The 14018-nt window shown below is 45.6% G+C and overlaps 1 protein-coding gene across 1 annotated transcript in view; it reads left to right on the plus strand.

The window, feature by feature from the left end:
* Positions 1-14018, plus strand: part of PAPSS1 (3'-phosphoadenosine 5'-phosphosulfate synthase 1) — a 269730-nt gene that overhangs the window by 38677 nt on the left and 217035 nt on the right. Inside the window, exon 2 of the mRNA XM_085641395.1 lies at positions 12120-12234. Within this exon, the coding sequence (XP_085497521.1) occupies positions 12120-12234 (115 nt within the window). The remainder of the gene's footprint in view (positions 1-12119; positions 12235-14018) is intronic.

Below are 14018 nucleotides of genomic sequence, written 5' to 3' on the forward strand. Positions count from 1 at the left end.
GGACAGATTAAATTGATAAGCACACGCACAAGAGTAAACTGGGTAGAATAGGACACCGTCCTAAATTCACTTATCTTACTATTGTTTCTGGTTCGTTTTATTTTTTTTCATAACTTTCCTGTTAACATTGTTAGGTATCTACTATTGCATTTAAACAACATCTGTTTTTGTGTATCTCTCGGCAGAACTAGCTTCTGTCAATGAACAGCATAAAAAAAATATCGAGTTCACTGGTGGAAAACATTGGACCGGTGATTAAACTTATAGGGTAAATTGGCACCGCTTTTACTAGACTTAAAGAGGACTATCAAGTCAACTGTCTCCTTTAGGTGTAGGGAGGGGAATCTGGATGGAGATGTAATGATGTATGCTCCATGCCCACATAATCATTACCTTCCTTGGAATGACCACCTGTAGGAAACATTACCCTGCACTCTGCTTGCCATCATTGACAGTTTTGATATTGTCTTTACATATGCAGCACTGCACTTAATTACCACAATCTCTCTCGTAGAGGTATGGCGTAGCATCCAGAGCGGCAGACTCCGGAGGGTGGGGCTCGCGGTACGCTCACCAACCGCAGCTCAGCATCATGAGATTCTGGGCAATAGCTCACTTAATCTCTCCGACGGCCCCTCAGCGCCTTGATACCCTTAGGGGTGATACGTTTGCGCCACTCCTCATTACCTAGCGCCTGGGAGAGTAATGTCCTCTTTCTTGCAGTAATATTGCTCATTTTAATAGTGTATATATTTTAACTGTGACGCTTTTACTTGCCTCATTCCGGGGCTCTGGTCTTTTTCTTTGGTGTCCCTGCCCGATCCGCCGCGGCTGCATTGCCGTTTGAGCGGCGGGAGAAAACACCTCTCTGACCCAGAACTCACTTCCGGCAGGACGCGGTCTAGTCGTCCGCCGGAAGGGAAGGTACTTAACCCGTATGTGTCATACGCGCAGCGGACGAGCGCAGCGGGCGTGCCGGATGCGCGCCTAAGGCAAGCCCGCCTGCGCCCGTCCGCGGCCGACCGGGGCACGGGGCCATACCCCCTGGCTGTTTCTTGCCACCTCGCCCTTACACAAAGGAGGAGCTCACCAATCTCCGCACGAAGATCATTAAGGAGTGTGAGCATAATATGGATATTGGCAAGAATGATCATGAACTACCATGTAGGCATTGTGGATATACTCTGAGAGAACACTCCACAGGGAGACTTTCTGATACTCACAATGCACAGGGTAACAGCAGGAAGATTAGCTGCGCCCTGCTCAACTGCAGGTCCCTAAATAAACATAGGCTAGAGATTCATGATCTCCTGACTGATAATAAATGGGATATGCTGTTTTTAACAGAGACCTGGCTCAATGAGGACTCGGACCCTGAATTAACGGAGGCTCTTCCCCACGGTTATAAAATCTGTAGGCAAGACAGACTTAGCGGGAGAGGTGGGGGTATTGCAATAATTTATAGGGAGAGTGTTACATGCACCCTAGAGTCCGCCAATGTTGCAGACAGTGAAACAGGAGCTTTCTCCATTTTGATTGACACTAACACGGTTATTAAAGGCCTATTAGTGTACAGACCTCCTGGTGCCAGCAAGGTCTTCACTGATAGTTTGATACATAACACCATCTCCTCAGCCATGCGCTTTAATAAATATCTCCTGCTAGGTGACTTCAATCTTCATTTGGAAGACGTCAACAATACAGCAGCACAAGAGATGCGACAAGAGTTACATACTATGCAGTTACAACTATGCTCCACCCTTCCCACACATCGTCTAGGGCATCAGCTGGATCCCATTTTCTGCAACTGGGATAATATTAAGCAGGAACCCCCCATACCTCTGATATGGACAGATCACTACCTTGTCCCTTTTTCCTTCCACTTGAAGGATTATAATAATCGGAGCCAAACCACTTGCATCAAGAGAAGACAAAGAAAATGGGCTAAATTCTCTTATAATATGTTCAGGGACAGCTTTATCCAGGAAGGCCCCCCCACTGAGTTGGGCACTACCCTCAATGAGGCTTGCGAAAACTTAGATGCACATATTACATTGGCTCTGAATTTAGCAGCTCCCTGGTCTAACAAGGGCCCGGTGCGATCAACCAAATCAGCACCATGGTTTAATGCGGAACTAAAAGAAGCCAAGGCTGCCTGTAAACGGGCAGAACGAGCCTGGAGAAAGGCCTATCTTGTAGAAGCAGGAACGCAGTATAAAGTCTGCCTTAAGAATTATCATGCCTTGATTAGGAAAACCAAGGCAACGTTCTACACCGATTGTATTGACAGGGCTAACTGCTCCACTAAAGAGCTATTTATGATCTATAAAGAGATCTCAACCTTAGCCTCCTTAGATGAATTGGCGGGCGCCTCTGCGCAAACCTGCAACAAAATCGCTGAGTTCTTCCAGAAAAAGGTGTTGGACATCTATTCCACTTTTCCTTGTGATGCCAGAACTGGCTCCAATAGGCTCCCCCCCCCCACGAGGAACTCAGATGGGGGGATGAGAAGGAAGGCTGTATCAGCCAGTTCCTTGTTCCTGAGGAGGAACTTTTGACAACAATAGCGAGGGGAATTAAATCAGGCTCCCCGAGGGATCCCGCACCGGCCAGAATATTAGCTAGTTCTATGAGCTTCTTAGCCCCCTATATCAGACACATACTTTCTCTATCCTTTGACTCAGGCAAGGTTCCGCCTGGATGGAAACAAGCAGTCGTGCTACCCCTAAAAAAAAAACCTCAAGTGAGTGCCACTCAGCTTAACAACCTACGCCCTATTTCCCTCTTACCCTTCTTTTCCAAACTTGCCGAAAAATTGGCCAACCAACAACTCACAGCACACATAGAGGCGAACAGCCTTTTCCACACTTGCCAGTCTGGCTTTCGCGCTCACCACTCCACGGAGTCAGCCCTACTTTTCTCTACAGAGGCGCTGAGGAAGCATGTGGACGAAGGGCAAGTAGCAGCACTGATACTTCTCGATCTCAGTGCTGCCTTCGACACTGTAGCATACCACACCTTGCTACAGTGTTTGAAGAGAGGGGGAGGTGACGGGAAAAGCGTGGCTATGGCTAGAATCATTTCTGACTGACCGCAGCTTCTATGTGGAGCAAGGGGGCAACAGATCGGATGTTTTTGATCTTAGGCAGGGAGTCCCTCAAGGTTCTAGCCTCAGCCCCACCCTATTCAATTTATACGTTACACCTGTGGCGCTTATTGCTGAGCAGTATGGGGTTGAGGTAGTAACATATGCCGATGACACTCAGCTGGTTGTTGCCCTGACCCAGCCAGCTGAGCAGGCTGCTAGTAAATTCACATCCTGTCTCCAAGACCTTTCAGCCTGGATGGCTAGTAACTGCCTCCGCCTGAACGGTGACAAGACAGAGGTACTTATCGTCGGCAGATCTCCCTCAGTTTGGACCTCGGCCTGGTGGCCGCAGGCCTTGGGACCTCTGCCGATTCCAAGGGATCAGGTGAAAAATTTAGGCTTTTGGATTGACTCAAACCTGACATTTGACTACCAATCCCGGTGTGTCTCTGGCATCTGCTTTGCTATCCTTCGCAAACTGAGAAAGACGCTTGACCTGCTCCCGGAATCTGCTAGGAAAACTTTGGTACATGCCCTAGTCACCTCTAGGTTGGACTATGGGAATGTTCTCTATTTGGGAGCAAATGCAAGCTGTCATCGAAGACTCCAGACTATCCAAAATGCCGCCGCTCGCTTGGTACTTCGGTTACCAAGAAGAGCTTCCTCGAAAAAATCCCTGGAGAAACTACACTGGCTTCTTATTAAGGAACGTGTTGATTTCAAGGCCCTATGCGTTGCCCACAGAATAATTCAGGGGAAATGCCCGGGCTTCTTGCGCAGCCTGCTCCTTCCTTATATTCCTGCTCGGCAGCTGCGCTCCCTTGGAGGTGGATTCCTATCGATTCCTAGAATCAAGAGAGCCAGGATGGGTGGGAGGTCGTTCCGCTCCTTAGCTGCCCGCAGATGGAACACCCTTCCCCCCCCCGACTACGGACAGAAACATCAGAACTGATTTTTCGGAAAGAGCTGAAGACGTTTCTCTTCCCCAAAGGCTAATCATCTGCTCTCTTGGTTTTCCGAGTAGGTGCTGCTACAATCCTTGATAGCGCGGGGACACACTGTATAGTGTAACCAGGCGCTCTACAAACTCAGAAATAATAATAATAATAATAATAATAATAATTATATTATTATATATAATATACATTGATAGCCAGATCACATCATTTACAAGTCAAAGTTCAATTGTCAGCGTTTCACCAATCCGATCAGGTGTGTTAGCACTATTGGTTTAAGCACAGTCAGACTAGACCTCCCAGAAAGGACTGATTAATTAAATAAAAGTCCAGGACTAAATTATGATGTTTAGCAATGTAAACCCTGTTTACATTGCATTCTACATGCATTGGACAGAACAGAGTTCATTTTCTACACAAAAGTGTTTAAGATGTTGACCGCTTCACTTATTTTCGACTTTCTACTTTGAAAGAAATGTAATGCTTTTCCTTTCTGCTTTTTGTCACATCCTAGCTGTGAAAAAAAAATGTTTTGCTCATTTTTTAGGTCGAGGGACCGTCCGGTCTGCCGAAGGCAGAACCGGAAGTCCGGAGATCTTATGATGCTTAGAGTGGCTATTTAGCCCGCCTCTCTTTTTGCCTCTCCTCCATTGGCTGGCTTCCTAAACGGAGGCCAGCCATTGGAGGAGAGAGCCGTCCCTCCAAATAGGCTCCGTCTTTTTCAGATTCGGGGGCGTGTTCCGTGCTCTTCTTTCCACTTTTTAGCCACGCCCTTTTTTAGGCGTGTTTTTCTCTCCTCCAGCCAATGGCAAGAGGAGAGAAAAGAAAAACACGCCCCCGAATCTGAAACCGCCGCTGCGTTTGTCCGAGGCATTTCTGCTTCGCCTCGGAGAAAGGCGGCGGTGTGTGTTTTCTTTCCATAGATGCTCGCTTATCTCCCTGCCTTTCTGTCCTTCGCCCCCCTACTCTCGTCTCTTGTTCGGATTTCTTTTTTTTTTTAACACAGACATTAAACTCTTTCCCGGTTCCATTATTTTGTTCGGCGCCTCAGAGTAAGAAGCATATTGTAAAGGTAATTACAACGCAATTACTCGAACAATGAAACAATTTATACAACACCGTGCCCACCCGTCTGATGCGCTTCAGCGGCACTGCAACAGGGTATGCCCTATAAGGGCAATGATACAATATAACTACGGAACTCTCAAAACATATCGTGTAAACGCATTCAGCGTCTGACTGGTAGATGTAAAAAGTGAGCAAGGTTTCATATTATTATGAACGTTATTTTGAATCTGCCAGCCTCAGATATCCAACCCAAAATGTCCCCTGCCCGAATGAGTTTTGTTTTCTCTTTTAGTGAGGCGTTTGAGATGCTAATCAAACATCAAAGGAAATGATGGACGGAGTGTTGAACATTGCAAGCACTCACCCCCAGTCAACTGATCTGGGTTTAATCCACCATCGTTCTTTAGCCCACTCTGCCACCCCAGTTCAGACATGGCCATATGCAAATCAGTCTGACCCTGTGCCTCATGGGAACAGTCCAGCCCGAACTGCCAAGCCATGTCTTCCCTGGACCGGAAACAAGCTTCCTAGGACTGGTTTCTGGCATTTCAGCCGTCTTCAGCCAGGCTTGCTTGAATCCAGTGGCAAAGTGAGCAAGGGACTCACGTCTGAGCATACCCTGCCAACTTATGTTTGCTTTGTTCGCCATAAGTTGGCAGGGTATGCTCAGATGTGAGTCCCTTGCTCACTTTGCCACTGGATTCAAGCAAGCCTGGCTGAAGACGGCTGAAATGCCAGAAACCGGTCCTAGGAAGCTTGTTTTCGGTCCAGGGAAGACATGGCTTGGCAGTGAGGGCTGGACTGTTCCCATGAGGCACAGGGTCAGACTGATTTGCATATGGCCATGTCTGAACTGGGGTGGCAGAGTGGGCTAAAGAACGGTGATGGATTAAACCCAGATCAGTTGACTGGGGGTGAATGCTTGCAATGTTCAACACTCCGTCCATCATTTCCTTTGGTTTTTGTTTTGGTTTGAGATGCTAATGCCTTCCTCTGTGTGGGGAGGAGGACTTATGGCCCCTGTCACCTAGCGACGCGTCTGTCCCGCTCCCAAAGACACCGAACCAGGCAGGTGCGCTGAGGGCTCTGCTTCGGCAATGGCGCGCCCCATCGGCCTCGTCGCCTCCTCCCCGAGCCGGCCTCTGGCTACGGGCTACCGGCTCCAGGGGCTCCCCAAGCTGGCTTCCTCCCACGGCGGGCGGCAGTACACAGTCACCGTGCACCTAGAAGCCAGCGGGGAGCTGTTCTCTGTCCCCGGGTGCAACCCCCAGACCCGGCTCCGGGAGCTGAAGGAATGGCTGGAGACCGTGGCCGGGGTCCCGGCCGAGATGCAGAGGCTCAAGTACCTGGACGAAGGTGGGATGTGGGGGTGGGGGTGGGGGTGCATGGGCGGGGGAACTGTACTGTTGGATCTGTAGGTAGTAGGGTCAGTGTGGTGTTTACCAGGTTAATAATTATGAGATCGCTCGGAATTTTCGAGACTATTTAAAAGGAGGTTTCAAAACCTTAATGCGGTGTAGAGTGATCGCCCTATGTTACACCCCCCCCCCCCCTCTCCCCATGGCATAGTGTCAACTGGACCCAGAGCTCTCAGGGTGTTCGGTGCCCGGGGACAGTAGCATATCTGGCGTACTTTCATAGTATGCGTTCTGGTGCTGTACAAGCCCCCCCCCCCCCATACATGTAGGCATACATGTCCTAAAGTGTAAAAGAAAAGGGATTGGATGCGCTGAGCTGTTCTCCGAACACGGCTCTAGCGCCTCTTCAGGGCTAGTAAGCGCTATATAGGTACTCCATCACACCATACTGTGCCATACTTGCGGGCTACAGATCTCCGCCAGTGCTCTCCACAGTGTGACCCTGTGCACATCATGATTATTCGCAAAGTTACACCGTACACTGGCACCTGCATACAATAGTGGCTTTTGCATAAATACTGCATAGTTCGTAAATTACGACTGAGATTCGCAGAACTTCAGATTTAGCCATTGGTAATTTGCCTATGTTGTAAACTACGTGTGCATCCAGCGAGGCCGAAATTATTCTGCCCACGAAACCACTTTGTGGAGCTAGTCATTACCATGTCTTAACTATTCCGGACAGCATCGATTTGGCAAAAACAAGAGAAGGGAAATCTTTAAAGGGTACAACGCTAAAGCTAATTTCTCCACTAGAGAAAAGTGAGCACGCACGTCAATGTGCCTGCTGTGACAAAAAACGGACCGCTGGTGCCAGGGCACAAAACAGAGCCCGATAGAGACCTGTTTCGAGGCCCCATTTAAAAAACTGCAGATGCTCTTCACTGGTGAGACCCGGCCCTCTTAAAGCCCTGGCTGTAGCGTATATGTGTGTGTGTGTGTGTGTGTGTGTGGGAGGCTCTGTGTGTGTGTGGGAGGCTCTGTGTGTGTGGGATGCTCTGTGTGGGGGTAACTCTGTGTGTAGAATGTTCTATGTGAGTGGTGGGGGTAACTTTGTGTGTAGGTTGCTCTATGTGAGTGGCTCTGAATGTGTAGGTGGCTCTGTATGTGTGTAGGTGGCTCTGTATGTGTGTGTGGCTCTGTGTGTGGGTGCAAATGCAATAGGTCTCACATTGGAGAGTGATTAAGCTATTGACATTGTAAATAACAATGCCGTTTCTTTAAATGTTTTAAAAACCAAAACATACAAGAATGTCATGAGCAATGCCAACAGCTCTAACTTTAACAATGCCGAGGCCATTGCATTGTACATGCTTGTTTTACTCTGGTCTCCATTCGCTTGTATTTATATTTCCTTGTAAAAAGGAAGCGTCTCGATCTCTAAATTATTGATGCATGAGGGAATGGAGACCGTCTGAATCACCTTGAAACTGATGTCTGATTTCGAGTTAGCGCTATAAAAACGGCAAAACTAGAAAAAACGTTACTAGTCTATTATGCGGTTTGCTTGGTTCCCTTGGTTCTGATGAGTGTATTTCCGAGACCGGTTTAAAACGACATATATATTTTATATATTTATTATCTGCATTTGAATTCTGTGTTTACCAGGTCCCTAAACTCACAACTCAAACACACAACACTCTTGCTGAGTCTTAAAGTGGACCTCCTTTTTCGAACGTCCGTGCCACAGCACTTTGACGTCACTGTTCCCCGGGGCTATAGCCAGGGCCATTGGAACTAAACGATTTTGCAGCTGCTGTGTTTCCTTATTATGGATTTGCCGCATAAACCATAATCTTCTGCATAATTTGCAGATGTACAAAAAAAACTCAAACGGATCAAAAGTAACTAAAAATGCAGCAACACGCGTGGCTGCTCAGTGAGTGGCTCTTTGAAAGGTTGACTTGCCCTCTTTCTGTTGCTTGTTGCTCTTTTTCGCTGTTAACCCCTTCAGTGCCACGCCCTTTCCCCCTCCTGTGCCGGGCGTTGCACTAGTGGGTGGGGTTCATGACGAGATAGTCTCGTCATGGGCACAGCGCAACCGTGCTCCATGACGAGACCATCTCGTCATGGGCACTGAAGAGGTTAAACTGGAACTAATGAGATGAAACATTTGCGCGGACAGATGTTAACCTGTGGGAAACTGGCAAATTATGGAAATAATGCTATTAAAAAATGTGCCACATTATGCCGTATAATTTGCCTTCTCTTGCTGCAATATTTAGTCACCCCTGGCATAATTTGGTCCTCCCCTGCTGCCCTGTGACCGTGGCTATAGCACTGGGACTTGCCCGTCTGACTGTTCCACAGCGCCAATGACGTAATTATAAACTATTCTTTAATTGGTGCTACTGCAATGTGACGTATGCGTCTCCCTTAAACCAAACCCTTAAAACTGCTCAGCACTTCTGGCACACCAGTCTTAGCACCGCAGTTAATTATTTAACTTATTTTAGAGCCATCAAAAAATGGTTTAAATCCTACCTTAAAGTTGTTATCAGTGGTGTGACTTATGCCTTTCCTTTTGTGATAATACACAGAGTTCCATTGCTCCAGAACAGATGTCCCAAATTACCAAAAACAATGCAACGCAGTAGGATTCATGAAACCTCCCACCGAAGCAGTACCAAGAAAACCACAAGGTCTTACAACATATTGTGAATTAAAACCTGAACCTCAAGCGTCTGAAGGTGCAATAGCTCAGTCATCCAGCACAATATCCTTGGTGCAACAACATAAACTGTTGCATGGCCAAACACTTATAAGGTCCCAAAGGCGAGACCTATTGGCTATGCCAATGCTTGTCTGCTAAACCTTTGGCATACGTACATTTTAAAAAAATTACTCTTTTACTCCATCTTAAAACAATTAGATCCCCACCGATGGGAAATGGAATAATGTTGCTTTAACTCCAAATCCGACACCTTTGAGACCACTTTTCTTTTTTCAGTACCTAAACGTCTGGAACGCAGTTCTGCTCTGCAGTTATGTAAGCTGTAACATAAAAGTTTTAAAAATAATTGTTATTATCTGTGGGCAGTCTGTACCTGCCCTCGTAAGCCGAGTCCACCTTGTTTGCCAGAGATTAAATCCTGAATACTGATTAGGTGAGTGTATCTTTTACTCGGTGTGCTTTTTGATAAGGTGCTTTGTCTGGCACTGTTATTTACTTTTCGGGTGCATTTTTAGGTACGGCAGACCAAGCATTAGCTTTTTTTGTCGGTTCTTTTGAAAATCGTGCATAATAAACTACAGAGCAGCCAAGGATCAGCTCTGCGTGGCTATTGTTTGTTCCAACATATGTTCACGTTTTGGGCCAGCCCCCATTTCAGCCATTCTGTCAGTCGTGGTGTATGGGTTATGCTTGTTCATAGTATAGGTCTGAAAAGCAAAGGAGTTTGTCTCTGCGACTGCACCCTATAGGCTGGACAAGGAAAGATGGTCAATTCTGGATGTTGGTCCCATCCCCACAGGAAGATAGTGGAGGCTAGGCGCGCTTCTCAGTGCTTCACCCCGCTTAGAGGGGCGTGTGTGTGTTTGCGTGGTTGTTTGCGTGTGTGTTTCTTTGCATGTGTTTGTCAGAACAGGGGCAGATGGACTTAGGTTGGAGGTTGAGCTGATGAGTGAGTAGTGGTCCTGGTGCGACAGTGCTGTGTGCGGCAGGACTTTTACAATGGTGTGTTTGGCAGGTATATTGGCAACAGCCTATTGTTGTAAAGTGGTGGTGCTGTGTGTGAATGAGTCCTAGACTGGGAGTATTCATTGGCCAGCAGTAGTAAGCATGCATAGTACTGCAGCCAGGCTTCAATCCTGATGGTGAGTGCGACAATGGCTGAAGCCTTGCTCATCTGTCCTGACTCCGACATGAGCGCACGGTCAGTTGTGTGATGCGCGCCATCCACCAAGAATTGGTGGACGCTCATTCTGCCATATTTCAGTGGCACTTTAAATATAGCAGGCAGCAGATCTGCCACTTTTTGGTGTATGCCATGTGCTGTCCAGTTGCAAATATGGCCATAAGGATAGGGTCTGAGCTGATGACTGAGCACTATGCCAGCTTTGGAGAAGATATCCGCATTTATTAATATTTACTGACTGGTGGATCAAATCTGATGTGTTATGAGAGATGGCGTAAATTCAAACATGCATTAAGTTCTGCGCAGTAATGTGGCAAATCTAGATTCACGATGATGGAAATTTGAACATACGCTAAGGATTACAGAGTGATGCAGCCAATCTGAGCATGCACAATGGTGGTAATGTGTAACATACTATGGGCATTCTTGGCACAGCGGTGCCCGCTCCTTTGACAAGCTTGCACACGTATAATGGTGGTAGTTCTTTCCATATTGTAGGCTCTTGGCACTGTGGCTGTGGCACCCACTTCTGGTGTAATGTTTTCACCGGTGTAATGGTGTTAATTGTTTTATAGGTGTTTCGCACATTCTTGGCACAGTGTTCCCCTGGTGTACTGTAAGGCTTGTTGTGGCATAGTAGTGACAATTATTTGCATTTTCTATTCCATTATCGCTTCTGAATACTGAGGACTCAGTCTGCATAATTGTTAAATCCTGCTTTCCTCCATGCACTTAACCATTCATCAATCTGTGCATTCATTCATCCAACCGTTGACTCATTCTCGCAATCACGCACAGTCTCCTTCACACAACCAAACGCAGCCTCCTTCACACAACCAAACACAGCCTCCATCACACAACCAAACACAGCCTCCTTCACACAACCAAACACAGCCTCCTTCACACAACCTCCTTCACACAACCACACACAGTCTGCAGTTAATGAAGGAGCGCTTCCACTTGACTAGCTAGACCTATTTGTTTTACCAGTGCTGGCTACCTCGACATTGCGTAGACATCAACATTAAGGTGAAGGGGTCAGTGATTACCAAATACTGATTTCATACTCTAAATGGTACAGAACAATTTAGCTTTCAGATCATGCACCAGTCCACTGTCCGTCGTTTGTTTTTGAGCTTAGGAAGCCCAAGAATATGAAGATCTTCCATTTCGGATCTTTTAAACACTAAGGGCCTGGTTATAAGTATCTGTGCTATTTATCGTGCCTGGTAAAGAACGATCCCACTGGGTTTGATATTTATCAGGTAAAATAATTAGCAACTATTACGAGTTTCTGGTGAATAACATGCAGATTTTGGTATTTAACGCACTAAAATTCGCATGATATGGTAATTACCGCATGACTATCCCCAGTTAAATTCCGCCGGGTTTGATCTGCCGAAATCTAATGAAAGCTGAGGTATTTAACACATCTGATAATCATCGGCTGCACTAAATAACAGTCAACTTGTAATTCTGACCTGTGCGTTAACAATGGTATATACCGGGTCTGAAAAAAACCGGACTCCTGCTCAGACCGTCAGTTTTTAATGCTTATTCCTTATCTGATCTTTCTTTCTGGTTCATAATTCTTGCAGGTGAAAGTTAAGTTCACACAAAATAGAACACTTTACCTTTACTCGTTACCATTGTGTACTAGATCATTCGAGCCTTATACAACATTGTGTGCGCCTAGAATCCTGACTAACCTATTTAACAATCTCTTGTACAGGGGATGCAGAGGGCGACCAATGTCACCTACCAGGCTCACCATGTCAGCAGAAACAAGAGAGGCCAAGTGGTTGGAGCAAGGAGTGGCTTTCGTGGCTGCACCGTCTGGCTGACAGGTAGTTCTTTATACATCTCTTTTATAGTCTTGTAGAGGCTCTGAAATATAATCCTATGCCTCTTTCTACTCTACTTAATTCACTTAGGATTTGTGTGCTATTTTCTGTTCCCCATTCTTCATTGTGATTCTTTTCTGTAAATAATAAACTGGCTCTAGCTTTGAGGTTTAGTACTTTGGTTGAGCCAAGGAGATCTTTCAAGTGTCCTTTGTTATTTCTCTTCTTGTCAAACCACTAATACGAGTTGCACTCCTACAGAAAAGAAAACAAATGTGACAATGGGAACACAATGGCAAGAGTAATAGTCAAGAACTGTCCGTTCACTTGCACGCTAAGAACTTCTGTGGTGACATATAGTTGTGCTTCTGCATTGTCTACTAGTTAATGTGTATTTGATATCGATTCTTGTTGCGACACATTCATCAAATAGTGTTTTTATTACTCTTATCCCTTTCCAGTGAACATTGTGACCTATGCATGCTCTGTTACACATGGGCAGCTTTGTGCATTGAGAGATCAGATGGACAGGGAGGGAAACCATTATCCCTATAAATTCATACTAGGCTCATTCTAAACATGGGCTAACAAGCTTGGCTTTTAAGTTTTGACTAAGAGGTAGACCCATAAATTACAACATCTTGTAACTTTGTTTTAACCAATATAAATCCAGAACATTCAAGGCAGGCTAATGTTCTGCGTATTGGTTGCTGTGACACAGGTGATGAAGATGGAATAGGGGTACTATGCCACCTGGTATTAAGACTTTTTCCGATTAAGACACTTGATGTGGGAGAGCATCTTACACAACGTTGGGATAATTGATTCATGGATAGTCCAACCCTGATGAAGTCCTAAGGGAAAAAAGGCATTGGCTGGACTGATTGACATTTGTTTGATAAAAGGAATCAATTAAGTTGCATTTGAGCACATATACAAGACTCTAGAAAAACTGAATTCAATTGAACTGGCTGTATTGGACATCTATGGAACTTTTCCAGTGCTCAAATTGAGTGATACTTATGTTACATTGCACGCTCCTTTTTCAGTTGTACCAAAACATTCCTTACTTGTTCTAGACCATGACTATTTCACAAATAACAGCCGAATTGTTGGTGTTATGTGATCCAGATCGGAACCATGCCATTATTTTCATTCGACCAAGAAATGTGGAAATCCATTACGGTGATCATTCTTCTATAGCGTAGTCTCAGTGCAAAAGTAGATCTCTTATATGTGTTGTGTGTGTATGTGTGTATATATATATATATATATATATATATATATATATATATTCACTGAAAAAACCATAGGTTTCACACATGTTATAGTTAGCTGGACATTTTACTGATAAAAAACCAATGAAATTCCCCCGTTATAGTTACTGCAGGCAACTATAACTCACGCGACCGCAATCCTCTGCTGATGCTAATACTGTATTTAGACACTTATTTGCCCATGTCTTCTTCCATTAAATTTTAGCTTTACATATATTACAAATATTTTTTTTTCATAAAGACACATATGTCATCAGCAGAAGATTGCGGTCGCGTGAGTTATAGTTGCCTGCAGTAACTATAACGGGGGAATTTCATTGGTTTTTTATCAGTAAAATGTCCAGCTAACTATAACATGTGTGAAACCTATGGTTTTTTCAGTGAATTTGCAAGGTTTTTTAAATGCTAAGTTACTTTACGCCATTCGTGGCGTGCGCGCCCAGTTAACGCAGTTCGTTCCGTGCGCGCACGGTGCGCTTCGTGCACCGTGCGCGCACAGTGAGCACGCGG

Source organism: Triturus cristatus, chromosome 2_2 (genome assembly GCF_964204655.1).
Source record: "Triturus cristatus chromosome 2_2, aTriCri1.1, whole genome shotgun sequence".
Classification (NCBI taxonomy): domain Eukaryota; kingdom Metazoa; phylum Chordata; class Amphibia; order Caudata; family Salamandridae; genus Triturus; species Triturus cristatus.